Source organism: Ornithorhynchus anatinus, chromosome 7, assembly GCF_004115215.2.
Source record: "Ornithorhynchus anatinus isolate Pmale09 chromosome 7, mOrnAna1.pri.v4, whole genome shotgun sequence".
Taxonomy (NCBI): Eukaryota; Metazoa; Chordata; class Mammalia; order Monotremata; family Ornithorhynchidae; genus Ornithorhynchus; species Ornithorhynchus anatinus.
In genome coordinates this window covers 55,513,916-55,541,822 of record NC_041734.1, presented here as the reverse complement: position 1 = coordinate 55,541,822, position 27,907 = coordinate 55,513,916, and the positions used below count along the sequence as shown (strand labels likewise).

Sequence of the window (27,907 nt, the reverse complement as noted above, 5' to 3'; positions counted from 1 at the left end):
GACGTGGTGGAGAGGTTGGCGGTGAGACAGACGAGATCGGGGTACAGTGGGTAGGTTAGAAATAGAAGAGCAAAGTGTGCGAGCTGGGTTGTAGTAGGGGAGTGGCAAGGTGCGACAGGAGGGGGCAAGGGGATTGAGTGCTTCAAATTCGACAGTAAGGAGTTTCTGTTTGATGCAGAGGTGGATGGGCAACCACTGGAGGTTCTTGAGGAGCGGAGAAACATGAACTGAGTTACCAGAGGAAGCCTCAGAGATATTCTATGACCACACACTGCTCCCATTCCCCCTACCATCTGGCTTGCAGAGTGCACCACTGGGCGTAGGAGGGAACAGGTGAGAGTTTGCACAGCTCAGCAAACAACTAAACTGCATGTTCTGCAGGAGATAAAAACACACCTTGACCCTCTCTGTTTTTAGCTAAGCAATGCTCATCCTGAAGAGCAAGAGACCAGAAAAGGAACGATACTGTAGTTTCATGGGTGTAGTGACAGACAAGGCAGCAACATTTTTCAGTGGAGATCATCCTTTTGCAAATCAAATAGAAGACTTTACGTTACCTCTTTTGAGCACCACTCCATCTTCAATACCTTGCTCGTAACACAAGCTCTTTAGTTCCAGAGCTTAAACAGTGCTTGGCACATAGTAGGTGCTTAACAAATGTCATTATTATTATCTGACCCAATTTCCTCTTTCTCCTTTGCCCCTCAGGTCTGTCTGTATGGAGTTCAAGCTTTAGTCTCCTCGAGTCTCTATATTCCAGGTTATGTTTCCCATGAGGAAATGGAGCATTTACTGAGCAACCCACTTGGTGTACCGTATTTTCAAAAAGACTTGTTGGAAACTACAGAAGTGACACATTCCATGATTGCTAGGAATTTCCACTAAAAAGGGGCAGAGAAACAAGAATATTAAGAAGGTAAGAGGGATAAAATCAACAGACATAGGAGTGTTATTTGTTCCTGAACCTGAAAAACTTTCTTTTTCAAATAATAATTACAACATTTATTCAGTCAGCCAACTGAACATATTGAGCGCTTACTGTGTGCAGAGCACTGTACTAAGCACTTGGGAAAGTACAATATAACAATATAACAGACACATCCCCTGCCTACAGTGAGCTTACAGCCACCTCGGCCCTTCAGTACCATCACGGCCCCCGTAGCCCTCGGGGTCACATTTTATAGAACTCTATTACTCCCTAAACTGTAATTTATTTAAGAGTGCCTCCACTGATATTCTGTCAAACCTGCAAACCTAAGTCCCTCACCTCAAAAGGCTTCCCAAACATTCCACTAGCTCTTTGTTTTCCGGTCTTTTGATCTTTTTTTCTTTTCTTTCCTGGACTCAGCAATGGCCTGAACAGTTCCCAACTGCTCTGTATGCCTACACCAGTTCTGGTGTGGTTTGAGATTCTCTCTAGATCCCGTCTACTCCCAAGGTGACCAGCAGCTGTTTTTAAATATCGTTAGGCTGGCTTCACCCCCACTAAATTCACAAACTGCTTTACAAGCCTATAAACACTGCCCTTAAATTCCTTCACAAGAAATTATTTTCCTTACAACTTCCCTAGTCCCCACCTAAATAGCCAATATTGTTATTATTAAGCCCCTACTAAAGCATTTCAAGCTTGAAAATACTCTCCCACCTATTCACTTCTTACTAAAACCTTATTAAACCTTATTAAAACCATTGCCCCTGCCCTCCTACCTTCCTTAACTTCTATTTTTAACCACTCAATCTCCAAGGGCTCCTTCCCCTCTGCCTTCAAACATGCCCACGTCTCCCCCATCCTAAAAAAACCCGCTCTTGACCCCACTTCCCCCTCCAGTTATCGCCCTATCTCCCTACTACCCTTCCTTTCCAAAATCCTAGAACGAGTCGTCTACAATCGATGCTTAGAATTCCTTAACTCCCATTCTCTCCTAGACCCCCTCCAATCTGGCTTCCGTCCCCTCCGCTCTACCGAGACTGCTCTCTCTAAGGTCACCCGTGACTTCCTTCTTGCCAGATCCAATGGCTCCTACTCCATTCTGATCCTCCTTGACCTCTCTGCTGTCTTGGACACTGTCGACCATCCCCTCCTCCTCCATACCTTATCTCACCTTGGCTTCACGGACTCTGTCCTCTCCCGGTTCTCCTCTTACCTCTCTGGCCGGTCATTCTCCGTCTCCTTCGCTGGAGCCTCCTCCCCCTCCCATCCTTTAACTGTTGGAGTTCCTCAAGGGTCAGTTCTTGGCCCCCTTCTGTTCTCCATTTACACTCACTCCCTCGGTGAACTCATTCGCTCTCACGGCTTTGACTACCATCTCTATGCAGATGACACGCAGATCTACATCTCCGCCCCTGTCCTCTCCCCCTCCCTTCAGGCTCGCATCTCCTCCCGCCTCCGGGACGTCTCCACCTGGATGTTGGCCCGCCACCTAAAACTCAACATGACCAAGACTGAGCTCCTCATCTTCCCTCCCAAACCCAGTCCTCTCCCAGACTTCTCTATCACCGTGGATGGCGCAACCATCCTTCCCGTCTCTCGGGCCCGCAATCTCGGTGTCATCCTTGACTCGTCTCTCTCGTTCACCCCACACATCCTATCCGTTACCGAGACCTGCCGGTTTCACCTCTACAATATCGCCAAGATCCGCCCTTTCCTCTCCACCCAGACGGCTACCTTACTGTTACGGGCTCTCGTCGTATCCCGGCTAGACTACTGTGACCTCCCTTCCTCCTCTCTCGCCCCGCTCCAGTCTATTCTTCACTCCGCTGTCCGGCTCATCTTCCTGCAGAAACGATCTGGGCATGTCACTCCCCTTCTTAAACAACTCCAGTGGTTGCCTATCGACCTCCGCTCCAAACAAAAACTCCTCACTCTAGGCTTCGAGGCTCTCCATCACCTTGCCCCTTCCTACCTCTCCTCCCTTCTCTCTTTCTACCACCCACCCCGCACGCTCCGCTTCTCCGCGGCCCACCTCCTCACCGTCCCTCGGTCTCGCCCATCCCGCCGTCAACCCCCGGGTCACGTCCTCCCGCGGTCCCGGAACGCCCTCCCTCCTCACCTCCGCCAAACTGATTCTCTTTCCCTCTTCAAAACCCTACTTAAAACTCACCTCCTCCAAGAGGCGTTCCCAGACTGAGCTCCTCTTCTCCCTCTACTCCCTCTGCCATCCCCCCTTTACCTCTCCGCAGCTTAACCCTTTTTCCCCTTTTCCCTCTGCTCCTCCACCTCTCCCTCCCCATCCCCACAGCACTGTACTCGTCCGCTCAACTGTATATATTTTCGTTACCCTATTTATTTTGTTAATGAATTGTACATCGCCTCGATTCTATTTAGTTGCCATTGTTTTTACGAGATGTTCTTCCCCTTGACTCTATTTATTGCCATTGTTCTTGTCTGTCCGTCTCCCCCAATTAGACTGTAAGCCCGTCAAACGGCAGGGACTGTCTCTATCTGTTGCCGACTTGTTCATCCCAAGCGCTTAGTACAGTGCTCTGCACATAGTAAGCGCTCAATAAATACTATTGAATGAATGAATGAATGAATGAATAAAAAGGTAGCCATTCTGGCCTGAGCTAAGGCCTGGATGTCAGACACCCTGTGGTCCAATCCTAGCCCTATTTGCTGGCTGTGTGACCTTGGATAAGTCATGTGATTTCTCTGGGCCTCACTTTCCTCATTTTTAAAATGGGGGTTCAGTATCTGTTCTTCCTCTTATATAGATTGTGAGTCCAATGAGGGACAGGGACTGCTTGCAACCTGTTTGTCCAGTTCTTAGTACAGTGCTTGACACACAATTGCTTAATATATTATTATTGTTATTATTGTTAAAACTACCACTGTACTGAAAAATAAGGGACAGATATTCAGAGATCTCACACCTATCAACTGCATTAATAACCGGAAACTGAGCAAAGGGACACATTGTGAATTAATAGTAATTAGTGACCTCAAACCACACTAGAAATACCTATCTCTGTATAATAAACATTCCATTCAACCTATAACTGTCCACATTCTGTCACATATACCTTCCCTCCCATTGCAAATTCAAAGAACTCAAACACATAAGAAAATTTATTTATAAATTTAAAATCTAATCAGTGACATTTATTGAGCAGCTGAGGCCTAACCATTGTATTAAGCCCTCAGGAGAGTATAACATAAGTAAGACACATCCAAGTCCAAAGAGTTCTCTAACACAAGCCAATCACTGTAAAATGTTAAAAATTCAATTTTGAATTTCAATCAAAAAATAAAAGTCATATTTCCAATACGTCTTTCCCCTCTAAAATATTTTCTATCTTTCAATAGCTCACAATCAAGGCAACTGTTCTAATATTTCCGTTATTCAAGAACAAAGATACTTGCATTACGAATCTCTAATATGTGGAAACTCATCGATTTAATGTTTTCTATACTAAATTTAAAGCCAGAGCAAAACTTTTACTAGTACTTTAATATTCACAATCCTGTAATAAAGTTTCCAAAATTTCCCACATAAAATGTATTTTAATAATGATAATCACTAATTCAAGAACAATTTGTTAAAAGAAAATGAGTATGGGTTCAAGAATGTTAAAATAGCATTGCCTTGGGCAAGATTATGTAATTTGGTTACATAAATCACTAATAAAAAATGTTTAATCTCAATTTTTGAAGGCTTTACTCAAATTAGTTGGAATGTGTTAAGGGGGGAAATTCTGAATCTGATACAGTTTTAAAACAATTGAATTGCTTATTTTTCCTTAAAATAAGGTTTACTAATAACATTCTTTAAAAATCTCCAAAAAATTGGGGTGTTGTTCTACTTTATATTCCTATATATTTGTATTAGTCTTCTTTCCTGGCTAATAGTGGCCTTTAGTGGCCTTTACTGGCCACTCCACCTCCTTTTAACTATAAAGGATATAAATGGTTATCCCGTAAGGCAATCTAGAGTTCTCTACTCTTCTGGCTCTATATCCGTCCTCTCGGGGAACTCATCCATTTACTTTCTTCTGCCTCCCCATCTTGCAGATAACTCAGTCAATTGTATTTACTGAGCGTGGAGCACTGTACTAAGCACTGGGGTGAGTATAGTATAACAATGTAACAGGCACATTCCCTGGCTACAACAAGCTTACAGTATTAGAGGATGCCTAAATCTACCTCACCAACCAGGCCTCTCACCTGCTTTACAATCTTGGAATTACTTCTCTCCCCATTATATCTCCTCATGGATGATCTGTCAACATCTTAAACTCAATAAGGCAAAAACTGGACTCATGGCCTTCCCTCATGAAGCTATTATTCCCCATCCTAACTTGCCCTTTAGAGTTGACAAAACCGCCATCTTCCCACCCCAGAAGCTCACAACCTGGATTTCTACTTTCTGCCTTTCACCTCCCACATTCAGATGCTCTTTAAATCCTGTGGGGTTTTTTCCTCTCCATAATATCTCTCACATCCACCGTTTCTGGAGAAGACAACTGTATAGCTTCTTAGATGGACTGCTGCAGTGGTCTGTCCGTCCCCAGTTTCTCAGCTATGGGCATCATCTTCTTATGACGCCCATAAGAACACTCCACTTGCCTCCTCTGATGGAGAGCTGTTAGCAGAGGTCCAGTGGAAGACCAACTCCCCAAATGGCAACAAGACAGCACACCGAGCCTGCTGCCGCCCTGGTTCACTCAATCGTCTGTGGTGGAACTGCTGCCATTACTGGACGGGGAACCGCCACTGTTTGTCTTATCAAGCACTCGTCGTCAAAAAGGAGGAATAAGGAATCCTTGTATCATCAAAGAGAGGAATTTCCTCATCACACTAAAGGACTCCTATCATCCTCAAAAAGGAGGAACTTCCTCAACCTGCAGGGCTCTTTGATGATCAAGAAACTTAGTAGTAGCAATACTAATAGTTTCTATTTAAGAGTTTACTATCATCATATTAAAAAATATCATTATTATTATTCCCAGATTAAGCCCCACTTTTCCTCATCTCCCACTCCTTTTTGCGTTGACAACTTGCTCCCTTTGCTGTCCTTCCTCACACCCCCTCAGCCCCAAAGCACCTACATATATATCTGTAATTTTATTTATTTGTATTGAAATGTCTATCTTCTACTCCCCCCAACCATAGACAGTGAGTTTGTTGTGGGCAAGGATTGTCACCCTTTACTGTTGTTTTCTTTTTCAAGTGATTAGTACAGTGCTCTGCAAACAATAAGCACCTAATAAATATGGCATGGAGAGGTAATAATAATGATGGCATTTGTTAAGCGCTTAGTATGTGCAAAGCACTGTTCTAAACGCTGAAGATATGGGGTTTATTATTTTTTAAGGGGACTTTGATGGATTTTGGGGGAAAGAGCATGTCCAAAGGATAAGAAACAGGACAGTCATGAGTGAGGTACAGGTAAGAAAAGGTTAGCTTAGAGGGTATAGGGAATGAAGATAGTGGGAAGGTTAGAAACAGCTGGGGTTTCTGGAGAGAAAAGGCTATTGTTATCACTGTCCCGCTTGGGTAATAGAGGATTGGGTAGCAATTCCACGGGAAGCAGAGTAGCCCAATGGAAAGACCCTAGGCCTGGGAGTCAGAGGACATGGGTTCTATTCCTGGCTCTGCCAGTAGGTTGCCCAGTGACCTTGGGCAAATCTCTTCACTTCTCTGTGCCTAATCTGCAAGATGGGGACTAAATTCTCCTTTCTCCAATTTATACTGTGAGACCCATGTGGGACAGGGACTGTGTCCAAACTGATAAATCTGTATCTACTTCAGCTCTTAGAACAGCATAGTAAGCGCTGAACAAATACCATTTAAAAAATTACTGAAGGGTCTGCACAATAGGATTATAGTTCAGGACAGCTCCCCTTTATTAATGGCTCCCAATGACTCCACATGCTTGGGGTACACAGCAATTATAACTGTAGAGAAGGATCGTACCTTTATATCCTAAACACCCTGCTAGTTAAATGATGTTCAAGTCTTCCTCTCTACCCAAATCTCCTGAATTGCTGGGCCTTCTCTTCCCATTTGTTATGTGCCAAGCACTGTTCTAAATGTTGGGGTAGATACGAGGTTATCAGGTTGTCCCACATGGGGCTCACAGTCTTAATCCCCATTTTACAGATGAACTGAGGCACAGAGAAGTAAAGTGATTTGCCCAAGGTCACAAAGCTGACATACGGCAGAGCCAAGATTAGAAACCACGACCTCTGACTCCCAAGCCCGTGCTCTTACCACTAATAATAATAATAATAATAATAATAATAATGTTGGTATTTGTTAAGTGCTTACTATGTGCAGAGCACTGTTCTAAGTGCTGGGGTAGATACAGGGTAATCAGGTTGTCCCACGTGAGGCTCACAGTTAATCCCCATTTTACAGATGAGGTAACTGAGGCACGGAGAAGTTAAGTGACTTGCCCACAGTCACACAGCTGACAGGCCACTAAGCCACGCTGCTTCTCCTAAGGCCTCTTGCAGGAGACGTACCTTCAATAAGGCTGTGAAGGAGGAGAGAGTAACTCTGTTTTTTCCTATTAGAGTAGAAACTTAGAGCCACATCTCTGTCTTCCATTGTCTGTTCCTCAAGTGCCTAACACAGGGCTCTGCCTCAAAAGGTGCTTGGTAAAAACTGATATTCTTAAAAATCATAGAAAGTCAATAAAAAATACTTTACTCTTCAATGTCTGTGTTCTGAAATTGCTTTTGGATCATGAAGCCCCCACAAAGGGATAGGAGTTAGGTCTAATTCCCCACCTGTGTATTCTTTACCAGCATTTAGAACAGCGCTCTAAACACAATAAGCACTTAATAAATACTATTACTCCTACTATAAGGGATTTCATTATCTGCTAATGATTTGGGAGACCGCAAAGCAATAAATAATCCAATAAAAGAGGTGAATTGTTACATATGTTAACATATTTACCATGATTTTCCATCTGGTTTGCAAACCACTTTTCATACAAAAGAGGGACTGTTCCAAAATCTTTCTATTTCAAAGCTACACACAACAGCATAAGGTTGACACCTAACATACTTAGCTAAAATTTGTGTTTCTATAAGAAATATGACAGTTTTCACACTTTCACACACCGTATTCCCCATTATAATGCTCTTTATTTAGCATTCTTTCCAGGCAATGATATGCAGTTAAGCCTTCTTGTCCCCAGTTAGCTCTCCCTTCTGTGTCGTCTGTGCACTCTGATCTGAGACTTTGGGATATATGATATTCGTCCCACCGCCAACTCCCAGTACTTATGTACACATATTTAAATCACATATGATAGACTGTTTATTCATATTCATGTCTGTCTCCCCCACTAGACTGTAAGTTTGTTATGGGCAGGGAACGTTTTTAATTCTGTTGTATTATACTCTCCCAAGGGCTCTGCACAGAGTAATTGCTCAATAAATACGACTGAATGATGAGAATTTTACTGTTGGTGGAGTGCTCTTTCATTTGATTTATTTGTACTGATGTCTGTCTCCCCCTCTCTAGATTGTGAGCTTGATGATGGCAGGAAATGTCACTGTTTTTTTATTGTACTTTCCCAAATGCATAGTACAGTGCTCTGCACACAGCAAGTGCTTAATAAATACGACTGAATGACGGAATAATGCTTTGGTTTTTGCAGTTACCTTGGCTCAAACACCTCCCCCTCCTGAACATGTGAGGCATACCCACCATCACTTGTGTTTTCACTGCACAGTTTAAATTGAACATGATGGAAGATTTAGGGATCATCTGATAACATGAGACTCTTCTGGTATTACAAGTCAGGACAAGTAAATTCAGTGTAGAAGAAACATCTGTGCATATGAACACAGCATTACTTATCAAGGTATACTACTGGTATGCCCCCCAGCCTCTGCCTCAGTGTACAGCACTACAATTTTACATTATTTAATACAGTGAAATAGCGGTGAGTAACATGGAAGTAAAATATCCTGCTAGTGTTGAACCTAACAATCCAGAAATATATATTCAAAAATGCAGTAATAGAGGTGTCTTTGACCCACTGGTCCCACTACTCCATTAATTTCCATTAAACTAATGGCTACCATAATAGGATTTTCCCATACCAATAGGTCCTTCAGTAACATAATCGGGGGATTGTAGAATTCTGTACCTGAACTGAACATAAATTAAAAAGCAGTGCAAGGTCAGTGTCTTCCCCATTGAAGGCTGGTCATGCTGCCTCCCTGCAAACTCACACCAGGTCTGCCCCACGTCACCCAGGAGCCTCCATCCCAACCGGGAGAAGAGAAAAGCAACCGTAACTCATGGCCTCCACAAAACCTTGGGACAGCAGTGGTGGCTGCTACAGCGGTCCCTTATGGCCCCTACTGGGACTTGGGCTTTGAGCTGCTAGGAGCCTGAAATTCTGCTCCTCTAGCCACAACCCTCTACGTTTTTTTCATGTTTGTCTTTTCTATTGTTTAAGTAGTTTATTGTTTTTACCACTCCTCAGGTTGTCTGTCACCAGTTTCCTCTCCCCACCTGACATTCTTAGCTTAGGGAACCGGAACCCCTTGAGGACCAGGATTCACGCCTTAAATTCCATCCATGCATCCTTTCCCAGTATTTGGTGCAGTGCTCTGCAAGCAGTAATTGCTAATATTATCATGATCAATGGTATTTGCGCACTTTAAGCAGAACGCTGTACTACGCCATTTGGGAGACTACAGTATACAGTTGATAGACAGGTTCCCTGCCCACAACCAGCTTACAGTTTAGAGGAGACAGTCTACAGTCTGCATCCTTCTCTATCCCAGCTTTCTGGTCTCCCTCCTTTTTGTTTCTGAATCTTCCCTCCCTCCCCATCAACCCTCCTCTGTCACGTGGCTATTCCCAGGTCATCCTCTCTCTCTCTCTTTCTGTAGCTCAGGTCTTCTTTCAACCTCCCTCCGTCCCCCAACCCATCTCGTGCCCCTTCCCTTCCTCCCATTTTCCACCCCATCTCCCTTTCTCAGCTTCCTCATCTCCCCCTTTCCTCTGTGCATTGTCCTCTGCTCCTCAACCTTCAACTTCCTATTCACTCCCCTGCCCCACTAACCTTCTCACCCTCAACCTCAGAAAACACTCCACTCCCCGCTCACACCTTCACAGTCTCTTTTCCATCTTTCCCTTCTTTCTATGTCCATCTCTCCCGCCCTGACAACTCCTTGCCCCTTTCCAACTCTGCATCCCCAGTTACTGAGCCCCCTTGCCCCATCTCCCTCCCCCTCACTACTACTATTTGATTAATGATAGATCTTAAATTTGTGGGCACAAAATGTAGTTCTAATAGGCCGAAAAAGATACCTTGAAAATAAGAATTTTAGATATGTAAATCTATAACATCTAATTTAAAATATATGATTAGCCCATGTTTACACTGATTGGTATTTAATCGTAACTACATTGTATTTTTCATGTTTTTATTTTTTATTGACTTTATTTTGGATCTTAAGCTTGCATTTCTACACTTTACATTTCTTCCTTACAGGAAAATATTCTTCATTTAGTGTGTATTCACTTAACATTAACTGTTGGAACTATATGACAGTACTAACCAAAGAGTCTCTGCAGTAGCTTAAATCAACCAGATTTCTCAAAGCAAAAGGACAGGGTTATGAGATAACTGCAAACAAAGCTACAGGAAGGCCTCCATTAACTACCATCCATATTACAACAAAAGGATCTTAGAGGACATTTATTAATTTTTTACCACCACCCTTATTATTATTATATTTTTTAAGCATTTACTATGTGCCAAGCACTGTTTTAAGCACTGGGTTAATACAAGTTAATCAAGTTGGACACAGGTCCCTGTCCTACATGGGGCTCATAGTCTAATCCTCCTCTGCCAATTATCAGCTGTGTGATCCAGGGCAAGTCACTTATGTTTCTCAAATTTCCTCAACTGTAAAATGAGGATTAAGTCCTTTTTCTCCCTTATCTCATAACCTTGTCCTTTTACTTTGAGAACTGCGGTTGATTTAAACTACTGCGGAGACTCTTTGGTTAGTACTGTCAAATAGTTCCAACAGTTAATGTTAAGGAGAAAAAGGACTTAATCCTCATTTTACAGTTGAGGAAATTTGAGAAACATAAGTGACTTGCCCTGGATCACACAGCTGATAATTAGCAGAGGAGGATTAGAACCCAGGTCCTCTGACTCTCAGGCTCATGCTCTTTCCATTAGATCACACTCCTTCTTGAATTTACACCTTTTTCAAGTTTTTGATAGCAGATACACCTTTAGGAGGATACCAGACTCCAAAAGTACCCATTATATAACCCTACCCAGATTGTCCCTCTGGTTTTGCTGATCCTCCTCCTATCCAGGTCATTTGCTTTGCTTAATGTTGTTTCTTCTGGCTCCCTATGGAGCTGATTAATAATAATAATAATAATAATAATAATAATGTTAGTATTTGTTAAGTGCTTACTATGTGCAGAGCTCTGTTCTAAGCGCTCGGGTAGACACAGGGGAATCAGGTTGTCCCACATGGGGCTCACAGTCTTCATCCCCATTTTACAGATGAGGTAACTGAGGCACAGAGAAGTTAAGTGACTTGCCCAGAGTCACACAGCTGACAAGTGGCAGAGTCGGGATTCAAACCCATGACCTCTGACTCCCAAGCCCGTGCTCTTTCCACTGAGCCACGCTGCTTCTCTAAATAGGAGGGTTTGGGAGTGGGGGTCCTAGGGTTAGAGTTCCTCACTGCAATAACAATAACAATAATATTAACAAATATTTGTTAAGCGCTTACAATGGGCAAAGCACCCTGTACTATGTCCTGGGGTTGATAGGATAAGCAGATCAGACAGTCACTATCCCACATGGGGTTTACTACCTAGCCAGGAGGGAGAACAAGTATTTAAATTAGAAGGAGCATGGCATAGTGGATAGAGCATGGGTCTGGGAGTCAGAAGGTCATAGGTTCTAATCTCAGCTCTGCCACTTGTTTGCTGTGTGACCATGGGCAAGTCATTTCACTTCTCTGGGCCTCAGTTACCTCATCTGTAAAATGGGGATGAAGACTGTGATCCCCACGTGGGACGGGGACTGTGTCCGACTTGATTTGCTTGTATCCACCCCACTGCTTAGTACAGAGCCTTGCACATGGTTGCATAATATATGATTATTATATATCATAATAATTATTATTATTAATCCCCATTTTACAGATGAGGAAATTGCATCACACAGAAATTAAGTGACTTGTCTACTATCACAAAGCAGGCAAGTAAAAGAGCCAGTCCCCCAACTCCCAGGCTCTTTCCACTAAGCAGGCTGCCTCTCACCACAGGTGGAGTAATTCAATTCAATTCCAAGATGTTGCCTCACACTCTCCCTTCCTGCTACACCCATTTACAGGTAGCTGCTTTGGTGTGTTTTTAGATGCACAGGTTCTTTTCTACCACTTCAATCCCTCCCCTGAAATCGGCTGGCATCATCCCTTCCCCCACCCCCACAACACTGGGGAAGCCCACTCCCCAACACATCCAAAGGCCTGGCCCTCCAAGTAACCAGGAGGAGAGGGAATGTTTTCATTCATACTTGACTCTGTTGCCGGATCATTTTTCTATAAAATCGTTCAGTCCACGTCCCCCCACTCCTCAGGAATAATGATGAAAATAATAATTATGGTATTTATTAAGCGATTACTATGTGCCAGGCAGTGTTCTAAGCACTGGGCTGGACACAGGCAAATCGGGTGAGTCGCTGTCCCCGTCCCATGTGGGGCTCACAGTCTCAATACCCATTTTACAGAAGAGGTAACTGAGGCCCAGAGAAGTGAAGTGACTTGCCCAAGGTCACACTGCAGACAGGTGGAGCTGGGATTAGAACTCATGACCCCCTGACTCCCGGGCCACTGCTCTACCTGCTATGCCATGCTGCCCAGTAGTTGCCCATCCACCTCCGCATCCAACAGAAACTCCTTACTATCGGCTTTAAAGCACTCAATCACCCTGGCCCCTCCTACCTCACCTTACCACTCTCCTACTACAACCCAGCCCACACTCTTCGTTCCTCAAAGGCCAACCAGCTCACCTCCTCCAGGATGCCTTCCCAGACTGAGCCCTCCCTTTCCCTCTGCTGCTGCTCCTCCTCCCCATTCCCCCTACTCCCTCCCTCTGCTCTTCCCCCTTCCCTTTCCCACAGCACTTGTGCATATTTGTATATATTAATTACTCTATTTATTTTGTTGATATGTATATATCTATGATTCTATTGATCTTGATGGTACTGATGCCAGACTACTTGTTTTGTTTTATTTTGTTGTCTGTCTCCCCCATTTACACTGTTAGCCCGTTGTTGGGCAGGGATTGTCTCTGTTGCTGAATCGCACATTCCAAGGGCTTAGTACACTGCTCTGCACATAATAAGAGCTCAATAAATACGACTGAATGAATGAGAACTGGATCTCAATATCTCACCGACGACCACTCACCCACATCCTGCCTATGGCCTGGAATGCCCTCCCTCTTCATATCCGACAATTACTCTCCCTACTTTCAAAGCCTTAGTGAATTATTACCCTATTTTGTTAATGAGGAGTACATCCCCTTGATTCTATTTATCGTGATTATGTTGTCTTGTTTTTGTCCGTCTGTCTCCCCCGATTAGACTGTAAGCCCGTCATTAGGCAGGGATTGTCTATCTGTTGCCGAATTGTACATTCCAAGTGCTTACTATAGTGCTCTGCACAAAGTAAGCGCTCAATAAATACTATTGAATGAAGGCACATCTCCTCCAGAGGCCTTCCTGACTAAGCCTTCCCTCTCCCTTCTGCATTGTCTTGACTTGCTCCCTTTATTCGCCACCCACCTCCAGAGTTATGTTCATATCCACTAATTATTTATTTATATTAATGTCTGTCTCCTCGTCTAAACTGTAAGCTTATTGCGGGCAAGGAATATGTCAGCTATATTATTGTGTGGTCATCTCCCAAATGCTTAGTACAGTGCCCTATACACAGTAAGCGCTCAATAAATACAACTGATTGATGAACTCAAGACATAGAGGTAATATCTAAAATAACAATGTCTTTAACAAATCTTCTATCGTGTAAAGGCACCCTTTGCATGTGTGGCTAACAACCCTGGAACTTCTTAAATAAAAACAACCAGGAATAGCTTTCACTCCCATCTAGCTCCTTTCCTATTTCTCACACACTCTCACCCAGTCAGATCCACCAGCGAGCTCATTTTTTGCCAAATATTAATAGTACTAGGGTATTTTAAAACCATTTGTAGAGGTAATAAACACTAAAGTACAGCTTTGTCCTACATTTCTTTCTGTACTTTATCTTTTACTTTTTGTGATTTTTCTGTCAATTTGAATATTTTCAAACGCGTAGCTATAGTACTCGTCTAACTGACTTGCTACACAATTCTGGGTAATTTTAGGAACATTTAGGGTGCCCAACCTCGGTTCATGATCTACAATGTTTCAACTTAATACGCAGTTTCCGGAAACCGAGTCATAAATTTCACAGCTGCACTATGTTAATTGGGAAGTAACTAGATTGTAAGCTTGTTGTGGGCAGGACAAATGTCTATTTACTGTTATATTGCACTCTCCCAAGCGCTTAATACATGCTTTGCATGCAGTAAGCACTCAGTAAATACAACTGATTTAATGAATTAGTTAAATTACAACCTTCATTTGAAGCCACCAAATTTCCACGCCCATAGAAATGAATTCGACTGGCTAGATCTGGTCTCTTGTACTTTTCAATCAATTAAATCAATGGTTCTGGAGGGTTTATTACATGCAGAGCACTGTATTAAGCTCTTTGGAGAGTACAATAGTGTGGCCTAGTGGAAACAGCACAGGCTTAAGTATCAGAGGACCTGGGTTCTAATCCCGGCCCTTCCACTTGTCTGCTATTTCCCTGCTACTTAGACTGTGACCTTCATGTGGGAAAGGGACGGAGGCTGTGTGCAATTTGATTAACATATACCTACCCCAGCACTTAGTACAGGTCCAGGCAAATAGTAAACTCGTTATGCTGAATTGCACTTTCCAAGCGCTTAGTACAGTGCTCTGCACATAGTAAGCGACCAATATATATGAATGAATGAATATGATTCAATGAACGAATGAATGCTCATTACCGACAGGGAGTCTGCTAGTTTAGCTGTACTTAGTACAGTGTTCTGCACATAGTAAGCACTCAATAAAGCACTGAAGCAGTGTGGCTCAGTGGAAAAGAGCCCATGCTTGGGAGTCAGAGGTCATGGGTTCTAATCCCTGCTCTACTGCTTGTCAGCTGTATGACTTTGGGCAAGTCACTTAACTTCTCTGTGCCTCCGTGACCCCCTCTGGAAAATGGGGATTAAGGCTGTGAGCCTCATGTGGGACAACCTGAACCCCTTGTAACCACCCCCAGCGCTTAGAACAGTGTTTGGCACATAGTAAACACTTAAATGCCATCATTATTATTATTAATAAATACCGTTGACTGATTAAGCACCTAACAAGTATATAATAATACCATAGACAAGGTCAATACAATAAGAGTAGATAAACATGATTCCCACCCTCAAGGAGTTAACCACTGACATGCTTGCTTTCAGCCAGAAAACATAAAATCATAGGCAACTCCTGCAAAGATAACAGGTTACCAAAAATATTTCTCAGTTTAAAACTTTCTGAGCTACAATATGGAGGCACACATCTATTGAATTTTATGGAAAATGATGAAAAACAGTAATTAACTCTGATTCTTACAAGTTGTAGCTCTTTTTTGGTTAACTACTTCAGCAAGATTCTCTAGTTGCTTAGCTATGGAAAATTTTATTGCCGGTTATTCAATTTACATCATTGTGTATAATTTAGAGCCTTTCTTTAATATGTAAATTTATTCTGGAGTCTAACAACCAATACCTAACAAGAACAGAGACTAATTAAGAACTTCAGAGCATTTTTAAAATTTAACTATACACCAAGAGTAATATAAGTCATTCATTCAGAAAGCAAGTAAATGGATGTGCATCCAAATGAATGCCATTCCTTCCCTGCCAGACCACTGACAAACTTTGAAATGCAGCAACTGCTGGGGTGCAGTACCACTAATTATAAGATTTAGGGAGAGGGAACAAATAATGGCTTCTTTAAATGAAGTAAAAAAAAGGAAGATTGTGCCAAATGAAGTCATAAAGAAGATTTACAGCATTCAGAATACAATTATCCAAGCAGACACTAACCATGTCAACGCAATCTCCATATTTATACAAACATATTTCAGTTGATTTTGTCTTTCCTATAATATTGTTCATTTTTTGAGGGCAAGATGGCAGCTAACTGTGGGCAGGGATTCTGCCTGTTATATTGTGATATTGTACTTTTCCAAGCTCTTAGTACAGTGCTCCGCATATGATAAGCACTCAATAAATATGACAGACTGATTAGCACATACCCCGAGCAACTAGTTTTAAGACTACGCACCCTGTAGGCACTCAATATAAACTTGCACGATGACTGTTGGGGTGCTCTCCCCAATCCTGGGGTGAGGATTTAAACCCTGAAGTCATCCACGGGGTCATGAGTTGATGCCAGCTGGATTATGCTATGGTTTGACACTGCCTAATAATAATATTAAGTACTTACTATATGCCAGGCACTGTACTAAGCACTAGTAGAGATGCAAGACAATCAAGTCAGACACAGTTCCTGCCCTCCCTGGAGCTTCCAGTCTAAACAGGAGGGATATCAAGTATTCAATGCCCAGTGTATAGATGAAGAAACGGAGATCCCTGAGAAATTAAGGGACTTGTCCAAGGTCACACAGTAGGCAAATGGTAGAAATGGAATTAGACCTCCAGTTTCCCGATTCCCAGGCCAGTGCTCTTTCCGCTAGGTCATACTCCTCATCTAGTGTGTTTTTTTTGGGGGGGGGGGGGAAGAGGGCGGTTAATGGTTTTTGTTACACACTTACTATGTGTCAGGCAAGATAATCGGGTTGGACACACTGTCTTAATCCCTACTTCATGGATAAAATAGGGAATGTGTCTGCTAATTCTGTTGCATTGTACTATCCAAAGTGCTCAGAACTGGGCTCTGCACAGAGTAATCTCTCAAGATCACTGATGGATTGATTGATGAGGTAACTGAGGGACAGAGAAGTTAAACGACTTGCCCAAGGTCACACATCAACAAGTGGCCAAGCCAGGATTATACCCCATGTTCTTTGACTCCCAAACCCTTGCTCTTTCCCCTAGCTGTGCTGCTTCTCTAACCAGACAGTAACCTCCCCTATAAACTGTCAGGTCCCATGGGCAGGGAATCACATTTACTACCTTGGATGTGTTGTACTTTCACAAGCATTAAGTACAGTGCTTTGCACTCAGTCAGCACTCAATAAAAACCATTGATTGATTGGATGCATACTACATCTGCCTTTTACAGTGCCCCCTGTTAAACATCAAAAAAGATCTGTGATTGAATCTGCATGATGTAGACAGTACATCTGACACCTCCTTCCACTCTTTTTCTGATCTCCTCTTTCCCTCCCCACACTTAAGCCAGCCTCTTAATTAGGAAAAAAATCTGAGGCAGCCTGTTTTGTTCAGCTTGTAATTATTGCCGACAACACCTCCTCCTTCCCCAAACTCTGACGAGGCGGCCAAATCCTCTTGATCAATCAAGAGGTGTTCCAAGGCTTTCTTCCTGACGCTGCCATCTTCTCCTCATCTAACCCTGGCTCCTCTTTCTCATTTCCGTGGGCCTTCATGAATCAATCAATAGTATTTATTATGTGCTAACTCTGTCCAGAGTACTATACTAAGCAATTGGGAGAATAAAATTGAGATAGACAACATAAGCCCTGCTCTTAAGGAGACCAAGGTCTATATGATTAGATGGTGGGAGCATCAGAAAAAGGGTTCAGTAGGGAAATTAGTCATGTTACAGAAACTTCAACTTTTGAATCTTTACATATTATTAGGTCCTTTTATATAGAATTCCAAAAAGTCACAAAAAAATCTACTAAATTTCATAGTACACCATCATGCTGTAAATGTTAATCGACCAATCATATTTAAAAATAATTAATAATTATGGTATTTGTTAAGCACTTACTATGTGCCAAGCACTGTTCTAAGAGCTGAGTAGATGCAAGGAAATCAGGATGCCCCCCATGGGGCTCACAGTCTTAATCCCCATTTTACAGATGAGGTAATTTAGGCCCAGAGAAATTAAGTGACTTGCCCAAAGTCACAAAGCTATGTGGCGGAGCTGGGATTAGAACCCATGACCTCTGATTCCCAAGCCCATGCTCTTTCCACTAAGCCACGCTGCTTCTCCATTTATTGAGCACTTATTATGTGCAGGACACTGTACTAAGCTGTTGGGGGAGAACAATATAACAGATACATCCCCTTTCCACAAGGAGCTTGCAGTGTAGAGGTGGAGAGAGACTGAACAGAATTCAGCTCAGCCTCCATATTTCATTAACCACCCTATCCTTTCCACTATTAATCCTGTTAACTATTCTCATCATCACACATCCTCCACCCTTCTCCTCATTAACTACCTCATCCCCCCCCCCCCGTTATCTCAAGAGATCTCCTGCCCTCTTTTTCCCCCTCTCCTCAAAACTGCCCTCTCCGTGCTCACCACCGACCTCCTCCTTGCCAAATTCAGAGACTCTACTCCATTCTTAACCCTTCTCGACCCGCAACCTGCTTTTGACACGATGAACCACCCTCTTCTCCTGGAAACATTATCTAACCTTGGCTTCAGTGACTCTGTCCTCTCCTGGTCCTCCTATCTCTGTTGTTCACTCTTATTTTTTTTTAAAAATGGAATTTGTTAAGCGCTCACCATGATCCAAACACTAAGCACTGAGGAAGATACAAACTAATCTGATTCTCGGTCTTTCACATACAGGCTCCTCTTCTGCCTCCTACACTCTAATTGTGGGGGTCCCTCAAGGTCAGTTCTGGATCGCCTTCTATTCTCCACTTACATCTTTTGGAGAACTCATTCTCTCCCACGGCTTCAACTACCATCTCCACATAGACTCCCAAATCTACCTTTCCCAACCTTAACTTCTCTCCTTCACAATCTCACATTTCCTCCTGCCTTCATGGACCCCTCAAATTTAACAATGTCCCAACCAGAACTCATCTTCCCACTCAAACCCTGTCCTTCCCCTGAATTTACTATCACCATCCTCCCTGTCTCACAAGCCCATAATCTCGGTATTATCTTCGACTCATCTCTCCCAATCAGCCCACCCAATCAATGTCATGAAATCCTGTCAGTTTTACCTTCACAATATCTCTTGAATTCAACCTTTCCTCTCCATCCAAACTGCTACCCTACCAATCCAAGCTATTATTTCCCATTTTGACTACTGCATCGGCTTCCTTGTTGACATTCCCGCCTCCTGTCTCACCCTTCATCCGGGCCATACTTCATTCTTCTGCCTTGTACTTTCCAAGCGTTTAGTTCAGTGCTCTGCACACAGTAAGTGCTCAATAAATACAATGAATAAATCAATTTTCTGAAAAATCGTTCAATCCATCTCCCCACTCCTTGAAAACCTCCAATGGTTGCCCATCCACCTCCATATCAAACAAAAAATCATCACCAGAGTCTTTAAGATACTCACTCTGCTCTCTCCCTCCTATCCTCGCTCCTCAGTAGCTACAGTCCAGCACGTTCACTTCACTCCTCTAAAGCCAACCTACTTACTGTGTCTCAAAACTCACCTCTCTCACCACTGGCCCCCAGCTCACACCCTCTGTCTGCCCAGAACTCCCTCTCACTTAATAATCAACAGACCGCTACTCTCCCCATCATCAAAGCCCTTCTAAAATCACCTTCTCCACAAAGCCCCTTTCACCTATTCTCCTTCCCTTTTGCATCTCCTATGCCCACACTCACTGAGCTCTTCACTATTCACCCAACCCTCACAGCATTTGCGTACATACTCTTATACTGTGTTGCTTCCTTGATCTTAGTTTATTTTGTCCTCATCTCCATTACATTGTAAGCTCTTTGTGGACAGAGAACATAGCTACCAACTATTGTACTGAACGCTCCCAAGGGCTTAATAGTGGCTGCAGACAGTAAGCACTCAATAAAAACCACTGATTGGCTGACTATTCCAAGAGCATTTTTACTGGTTTCCGCCACCTCAATCCTCTTCTCTTCAGTCTGTCTAGATTCGGCGGCACACATCTTCTTAAAGTGTTATTCAGAAATCAGTACTTCCCACTAGACTCTAAGCTCCTCAAGGACTTGTACTCTCCCAATCATTTAGCATAGTGCTCTGCAGGCATTAGCACTCAATAAACACCACTAAGTCCCTTCTCAAATATCTCCACTGGCTGCCAATTTCTTCTCACACAACAAAACATCCAACCATTGCCCTCAAAGTTTCCTTCCAGCTGCATCCCCTCTTAGGTATCCACATTCTCCTCCTGCTACACCCCAGCTCCATTTCTTTGCTCCCCCTGCTAACTTTTTAATTGTAACTCCCTTTTCAGACCCACTAAGCACACCTCTTCTCCCCACAGGAAGCTCTCTCCCCATTTTCAAAACCCGCCTATAATGAAGGTCCTTCAACGGGCCCTGGTTTGTCCCAGGTCCCGGGACAAACATCCCATCATTTCAGCAGCCAACTTAACACTTATGTGTACCTCTAGACTCTAAGCTTGTTGTGGTCAGGGAATGGGTTTGCCAACTCTGTTGTACTGTACTCTCCCAATCATTCAGTACAGTGCTCTGTACACGGTAAGTGCTCAATAAATACTATCAATGATATCTTATTTGTGTAATTGCTCATTTTTATCTCTTTTGTACTTGCCGCATATTTTGCAATTTTTATTTGTCAATCATTTAATGAGCACTTACTATGTGCACAGCACTGTACTAAGTGCTTGAAAGAGTAATTATAACAACCTAAGAGACATTTCCTGCCCACAATGAGCTTTGCCATTAGAATCTACGACCCAAAGGCAGGGACAATGTACCTTTTTGGTACCTTTCCCAAATACCTACAACAGTGCTTCGCACACAGGTGCTTAATAAAGCCCCTTGATCAATGGGATGATGATTCATTTTTTTGAAAAGCTTCATGGCTGACATTCTTCATTCCATACCCCATTTTCTGAGCCTCTACTACTGCACATTAGCTCTTGATAAAATGATCATGGCTTAAATTACTTTTAAGATGAAATTTCTGTACTTTGTGGTGTACTAAATGGAGACTTTTTCTACACGCACCGCTATTAAACTTAATCTTTAAGCTCGAAGAGACCCTAATAGTATGCAAATTCCCTGTACTAATTAGCTTTAAGGGGTCCTAATATATGTGTAAATGTATGAAAACTGAGGTAATGCACCAATCCAATCAGTGACCCACAGAAAGACACCCCCCAGCTCAGACAGGGCCCTGTCTCTACTTCTCTAGCAAGACCAAACTACCTCAACACCTATGGGATGATGGTAGCCATGGTCTCCATTTACCCATTATCTCAATTCAGGGTCAGTTGAATGAGGAAAAACTAATTTGCAGCTGCCTCATTTCATATTTATGTATTTCTTAGCCTAATGGGAAGCCTCCTTACAGCTGCAATCCACAGACCACATGCAGCTGTTTCATTTATTCAATCATTTTTATCCCCTTTATGTCTATGTATTTTTTTTTTTTTTTTAACTTAACAGGGGATCCTCCTCGTTTGGCAGCAGCCACCTTTCAGCTGCAGCCCAAAGCCTCCACTTTTCTCATTTTTACCTCATGTTCATGAGAAACAATGGACCAAATCTATAATTGTTTTGCTATATTTATAAATATAAGAGGTACTGCATGAGATGGTGCAGTAAGGCTTTGCCAGGAAATCAATCCGTCCAATGCTGGTAGACCTATTCCTTTCACACATCTCAATGTACAAGTTTTTAGGAGTAATAAAAGAGGAAACATCTCCCCAATGTAGCTTCTAAAAAGTATTCCTTCACCATTTCTTCAACCCCCAAAATCCCGGTATTCACAGAAAGAGAATTCTTCCATATGGAGACTAACTTTTATTATTACAATTCCGCCTAACAAGGTGATCTTCTGAGAATTTGTCTGTCAAAGACCGAACAAAGGCTTGACGGACTCTTTCTTGAAAGACATGAACCTTCCCTGAAGAGTTTATCTGCTATAAGAAAAAAAAAATTTCAACGAGTATGTGGGGGGAAAGGGCTCAGGAAATGCCCCTTTAGGAGAGAGGGTGGTATTCAAAAGAAAAAAAAAGAATTTGATAGATTCTTTTATAAATCCATCTCAGGGTGAAAGAATCGGATAGGAAAAAGGGCTCTATCTCCAATAGTTTGATATCCCTCCTCATAAGCCTTCAGTTTCAAGTTTTATACACTGACCCTATCTGCCTGGGAAAGGAATTTTCTGGTAAAAAAAAAAAAAACACAAAAAAACCTGTATGTTTTTCTGATTTCTGCATGGAGCAAACCTAAAGTTGGGTGCCAACTGGACATTAGCATGTATTATACCACACAGGATTTATTGTTTGGAATCTAAGCCATTAGTTCCATCTCCCCACCCTCCTGGAATACTCTGATGCCAGAACATTCTATTTGGCTGGCAGATGTTTGGGCTTTTCCAGTCTCCATCTTGTCTCTACTTCCTGCAGAGACTCCCCACTACCCTCGAGGTAGTCCAGAGAGTCCTGATACGCTGACGATGGGATGGAGAAGTACCCCTGATTTGTTAGTTACCCTCTCCAACACCCCAAGACATCAGCAGTCAATCCAGGGAACTGGTGGGCCAATAATAAGGGACCCTCAAGGTTGCAATCTCCTGGAAAAATTCCACCTCTCCCTCAGCTCAACCAAATGCTTTTTAAGCCCTACCAACATGAACTGCAACCAGGATCAAATCTTTCTAAACAGAGCTGATTAGTATGAACTAGTCAGCTCATTAATATGTGGATTCCCTAAGTTTTCAACTTGCAGTAAAATCGTCTGGGCCTACCTCTGCCACAGCAGCTAAATTCTCATTCAGGGATTAATCTCACAACACAAATAAGGAGTGTCCACTGTCTCTGAACAGTGGCAAGAAGTAAAGACCGAGAGAGAGAAATGAAGGTGGTCAAAATCCAGCTAAATGGATGCTGTTTCTCTGAGTTATTAGCGATGCAGCAGTTATATCAGTGGGTGTGCATACTAAAGTAAATACTTAGGGTCATTTTCTTCCCACTTAAGTACCAATAAAATCTTCAGCACGTGAGGGAGCACTTTTCCTCAGGGAAGGGCAAATCAATTCTTCATAAGATAGGCATTTTGAGAGATAAACAATGCAAGTTATACCATACAAAAAATGAACCTAAGGAAGGCCTGACCATTAAAATCACTTTTAACCCTCAATTCCCCCACCGACAGAAAAGCACTTTTACAATAATGTCCCCTGTGAACTTGGAGAAACACCCCAGCCTCGAGGATTTCACCTAAGAACATTTTTCCAGTTGCACGTTCCTGAGAAATATGGCTGCATAATTTTATCCTTTAACAATAATTAGGGCTGCTACCGGATGATTAAATTCCCATTTATTTTACTCACAGTAAGCAGTTAAACTGACAACGCACTCATACTGGAATCAAAAATTTAGCACATCAGACTCTGTCTTTGATTTTTTGGAATTTAAAAGCCATGAAAATAGGACTTTTTAAATTGAAATACTAACATCACCATAAAAAAATGGAAGCATAAAAGGGGAGTGCCTACAAAAATTCATGAATAGTCTCTTTAAAACTGCAAGTTCTCCAAATTCAAATGGCATATTAAAAACTTTTTTGCAAATCCTAGCTTAGTGTAGTCAAAATCCGAAGTATCTAAAAAGTCTGACAGCTTCTGAGATCAAATCCTTCTACACTGACAGAACTTTATGACTACATAAACATGAATTATAAAGCCAGAAAGAACATATAAACCTCTTTTTATTAAACCAAACGTGGCACGAAAAAGTTCCCAGTTTTAATACTCCAAGTAGCTCTGATAATAAACTATAGAAGTTCTAATCAGAAGTTCAGGAAATGCACTCCAAAAGTAACAACTCCAACTTAACCCAACTGAAATATTTTTGTTTTAAATGACATTTTGAGAAACAAAAGCAATCAAGCAATTAAAACTGATTTCTTTTTTTAAAATTCTAACCACCTTCCTAGAGTTGTGGTTCTCCAGGAGGATTTTTCCTGAAGGTAGGACCTAGGTATTTGAATCTTAGGAGGTCCACAAACATACCTGGGCAATGTTTGCATGTTATTTTTAAATTCTGTGCAGTCTATTCCCAAGCAATTTTTCTCAGTTTTATTATGGCTTCTTTTAAGATGAGGGATCATTTCAATTTATTTCCTTCTCGACCTCTCACCTTACCATAACCAGTGATCTAGATGCCCACATAAAAAATATACAGGAAGTGGGGGACGCACATACAGTCAAGGAGGCAGCTTGGAGAACCCAGAGTTGGGTGAACTTGACCAGACCTACCTCTTGCTGAATAATAACGATGGTATTTGTTAAGTGCTTCCTATGTGCCCAGCCCTGTTCTAACTGCTCGGGTAGAAATGAGATCATCAGATTGGACACAGTCCGTGTCCACCTGTTTGCCCAGGTCTCCCAGTGTAAGTGGGGGGAAGAGGGGACAGATGCCCCATCCATTCCACTGGAGACTGAAAGATTATGCACATAATGTGTGTTTGGGAGTGGGGGGAGATGAGGGATCCTTAGTATCCAAGTTTCCTCTTTCTCAAGATTCTACACCACCCTGCACCCAATAAACCTAAGGTGACAGGTTAATGTATGGGCAGAGTTGGGGGGGGGGGGCAAATAATATTTTATAGTGGGAATCTGTGAAAACTGAAGACTGTAAAGAGAGTATGATGTGAGAGGTGTAAGAGGAATGCACCATTTCAGAGTCATACAACCACCATAAAGGCCTTTCTCCCATGTGTCCTTGAGAGTTGGTGAGAGTCATTTGAGATCAAAAGCCTTACCTTCAGATACTCTACTATTTTAGCAGGTATATGGGCCCCTGGGGATGGTCTAAGTTGAAATCTAAAACAGATTTTAGCGGTGGCCCTATCGAGCCATCCAGATTTACTGTTATAATAGGGACTGTAAAATGATCGACTCAGTTGCATTTGTTTACTTTTTGAAAGACCTCTAAAACTGAAAAAGGCAACCTCTGAAATTGGAAGAGGCAATTCTCTGAAGTCTCAACTAAAGGAACAAGCCTAAGAAATTTAGGTTGAACGCCCCCCCCCCCCCCCATTCCTTTCTCGGTTCCCTAATGTTGTAGCCCTGACTTCCTCCAGTGATTAGAGACACGAACCTAACACAGTAACTAGAAAATGATATCCCCGTAAAAAAAAAAAGGTGGGCAGAAAAACTGAACACAGGGAGGCAATTCATTCTGGTTGTTTTGATGGCTGAGTGGCTAAGGTGGGGGACTCAAAATCCAACGCGGTGTCGGTGGAGGATTCAAATCCTGCTCCCGGCCCCTGCTTTTTCTATCAGATTGTAAGCTCTGTGAGGGCAGGGATCGTGTCCGCCAATTCCACGGCGCTCATCCAAGCCCTTAGAACAGTGCTCCACGCACACGCAAAGCATTCAATACCTGGTGTTGATCGACTGGGGAGGAGGAAAAAAAAAAAAGGTTATTTTCCTTTCTAGGCCCGCCACTCCCAATTTCATTCAATCGTAATCGGCGAGCGCTTACTATGTGCAGAGCCCTATACTGAGCGCTTGGACCGGACAATCCGGCACCAGACAGAGACCATCCCGGCCCAAAATGTGAAGAGGGGCCCGGTCGGGTCACGTTAAAACGCGTGGTTCCGGATCCAGGGCGGTCGATTGACAAGTTGCGTTTCCTCCACTTCCACTCCCTCTTTCTGGAGAGGCTGGAAGGGGGGGAGGGGGAAGAGTGAAAAGCGGATTTTTTTTTTTCCCCGCCCTCCCCTCACCATGTCAGAGGTGCCCGAGAGGTGATTTTTTCGGGGAGCCGGACTTTGGATGTCACGGCCCCGAGGCCTCGGGTGGGTCCTCCCTCCGCGACCGGGGGAGGCCGGCCCGCAATTGTGCGGGGTCCGGGAGTGCGGTCCGGGCTCACCTTGCTGGATGTCTCCGTTGTTGCCGCCGGGGATGGGGACGCTGAGCTGGCGCTCGGGCTGGGGCAGGCAGCGGCGGCAGAAGGAGTGCAGGCAGGGCAGCAGCTTGGGCTCCGCCTCGCGTCGGCTCTGCAGGCTCTGCTGACACACGGCGCAGGTGTCCAGCAGCGAGGCCGGGGGCCCGGGGGGAGGCCCCGCCGGCGGGGCCGGAGCCGCCGGTCCTGGAGGCGCCGCCGCCGCCGCCGCCGAAGACGACGACGACGACGACGCGGCGGCGGCGGCGGTGGAGGTGGAGGAGGAGGAGGCCGCGGCGTCCTCGGGCCCGGCCGGGCCGCCCTCCTCCGCGCCGCCGCCGCCCTCCTCCTCCTCCTCCTCCTCTCCCTCCTCCACAAGCACCGCAGCGAGCGGCGGCTCCGCCTCCGGCCCCGCGGGCCCCGCCGCGCCGCCGGTCCCCCCGCCGCCGCCGCCAGCCTCGGCCTCACCGCCGCCTTTGTTTTCCGCCATGTTTTCCTCTTTGAACCCGCCGGACCGCCCCGCGTCGCCCGCCCGCCCGCCGCCCCCAGCCCCAGCCGCAGCCGCAGCCCCGGCCGCCGCCGCCGCCGCCGACAGGGAGGGAGGGAGGGAGGGAGCGAGGGAGCGCGAGGGCGCGCGCGCGCGCGCCACAGAGGCGACCCTTCCCCCCTCCGCCCCGCACGCGAGCGAGCACGCACGGACGTAAGAGGGGGCGGGGGCGCGCGCTCCCCTCCCCTCCTTCCCCTCCCGTCTTCTCCTCAGCGCCGAGCAATGGCCGCCGCCGCCCTGACGAGAGGCGGGCGGACGCCCATCTGCGGCCGAGCGAAGGCCCGCCCTTCCATCCGGCACCGCGGAGAGCACGGCGGCGTCCGAGGTGCCCGATCGGTGCCCGCGGGGGCGGGGGCGGGAGGCATCCGACGCCAGGCAGGCGCCGCTTCCCCCTCGGCCGTCGCTGCCGCCATGGCGCCCGGCCGCAGCCTCCCGTCGCGCTTCCTCCTCCTCCTCCTCCCCCCCCTCCTCTCCGCCTCCCCCTTGCCGCCGCCACTCGATGCCCTTCGAGCCCCCATTTCTGGAGCTCTCCGTTTTGCGGGCGCTGGGGGAGGAAGGTAAGGGAAGAGGACGGAGGCCCCGAGGACGGGCAGGTCCTCCCTCCACCCTGACGCCATTTGTCCGTTTTCCCGGGCTCGGCGTCCGCTCCCCCTCGGGGGACCCGAGGACGGAGCCCGGCACCGAGGACCCCCACCCCGTTAGGCCGAATCCGGGAACAGTTTTAAAAAGCGTCCTGGAAACTTGCTGTTTTTGCGCGCCTTCGCTCCTCTAACAGGCCGGGCACATAGCGCTTACAACAGTGCTTGGCACCTCGGAGCCCCTTAACAGATACCATCGTTATTGTTTATTAATAATGATGGTATTTGTTAAGCGCTTCCTAGGTGCCAGGCACTGTTCGAAGCGCTGGGGTAGATCTAATAATAATCGTATTTGTTAAGCGCTTCCTAGGTGCCAGGCACTGTTCGAAGCGCTGGGATAGATCCAATAATAATCGTATTTGTTAATTGCTTCCTAGGTGCCAGGCACTGTTCGAAGCGCTGGGATAGATCCAATAATAATCGTATTTGTTAAGCGCTTCCTATGTGCCAGGCACTGTTCTAAGCTCTGGGATAGATCCAATAATAATGATGGTATTTGTTAAGCGCTTCCTATATGCCAGGCACTGTTCTAAGCTCTGGGATAGATCCAATAATAATGATGGTATTTGTTAAGCGCTTCCTATATGCCAGGCACTGTTCTAAGCGCTGGGATAGATC

The 27,907-nt window shown here is 44.5% G+C and overlaps 1 protein-coding gene across 2 annotated transcripts in view; it reads right to left on the bottom strand.

Annotated features, from left to right (window-relative positions):
• The window catches only part of TRIM33 (tripartite motif containing 33), a 90,442-nt gene extending 63,818 nt beyond the window's left edge, over positions 1-26,624 (bottom strand). For both annotated transcript variants that reach the window (XM_001506349.4, XM_029068554.2), the window contains exon 1: positions 26,093-26,624. In XM_001506349.4, coding sequence (XP_001506399.3) covers positions 26,093-26,594 — 502 coding nt within the window. In that variant the 5' untranslated portion in view covers positions 26,595-26,624. The remainder of the gene's footprint in view (positions 1-26,092) is intronic.
• Between the last annotated feature and the right edge of the window lie 1,283 nt (positions 26,625-27,907).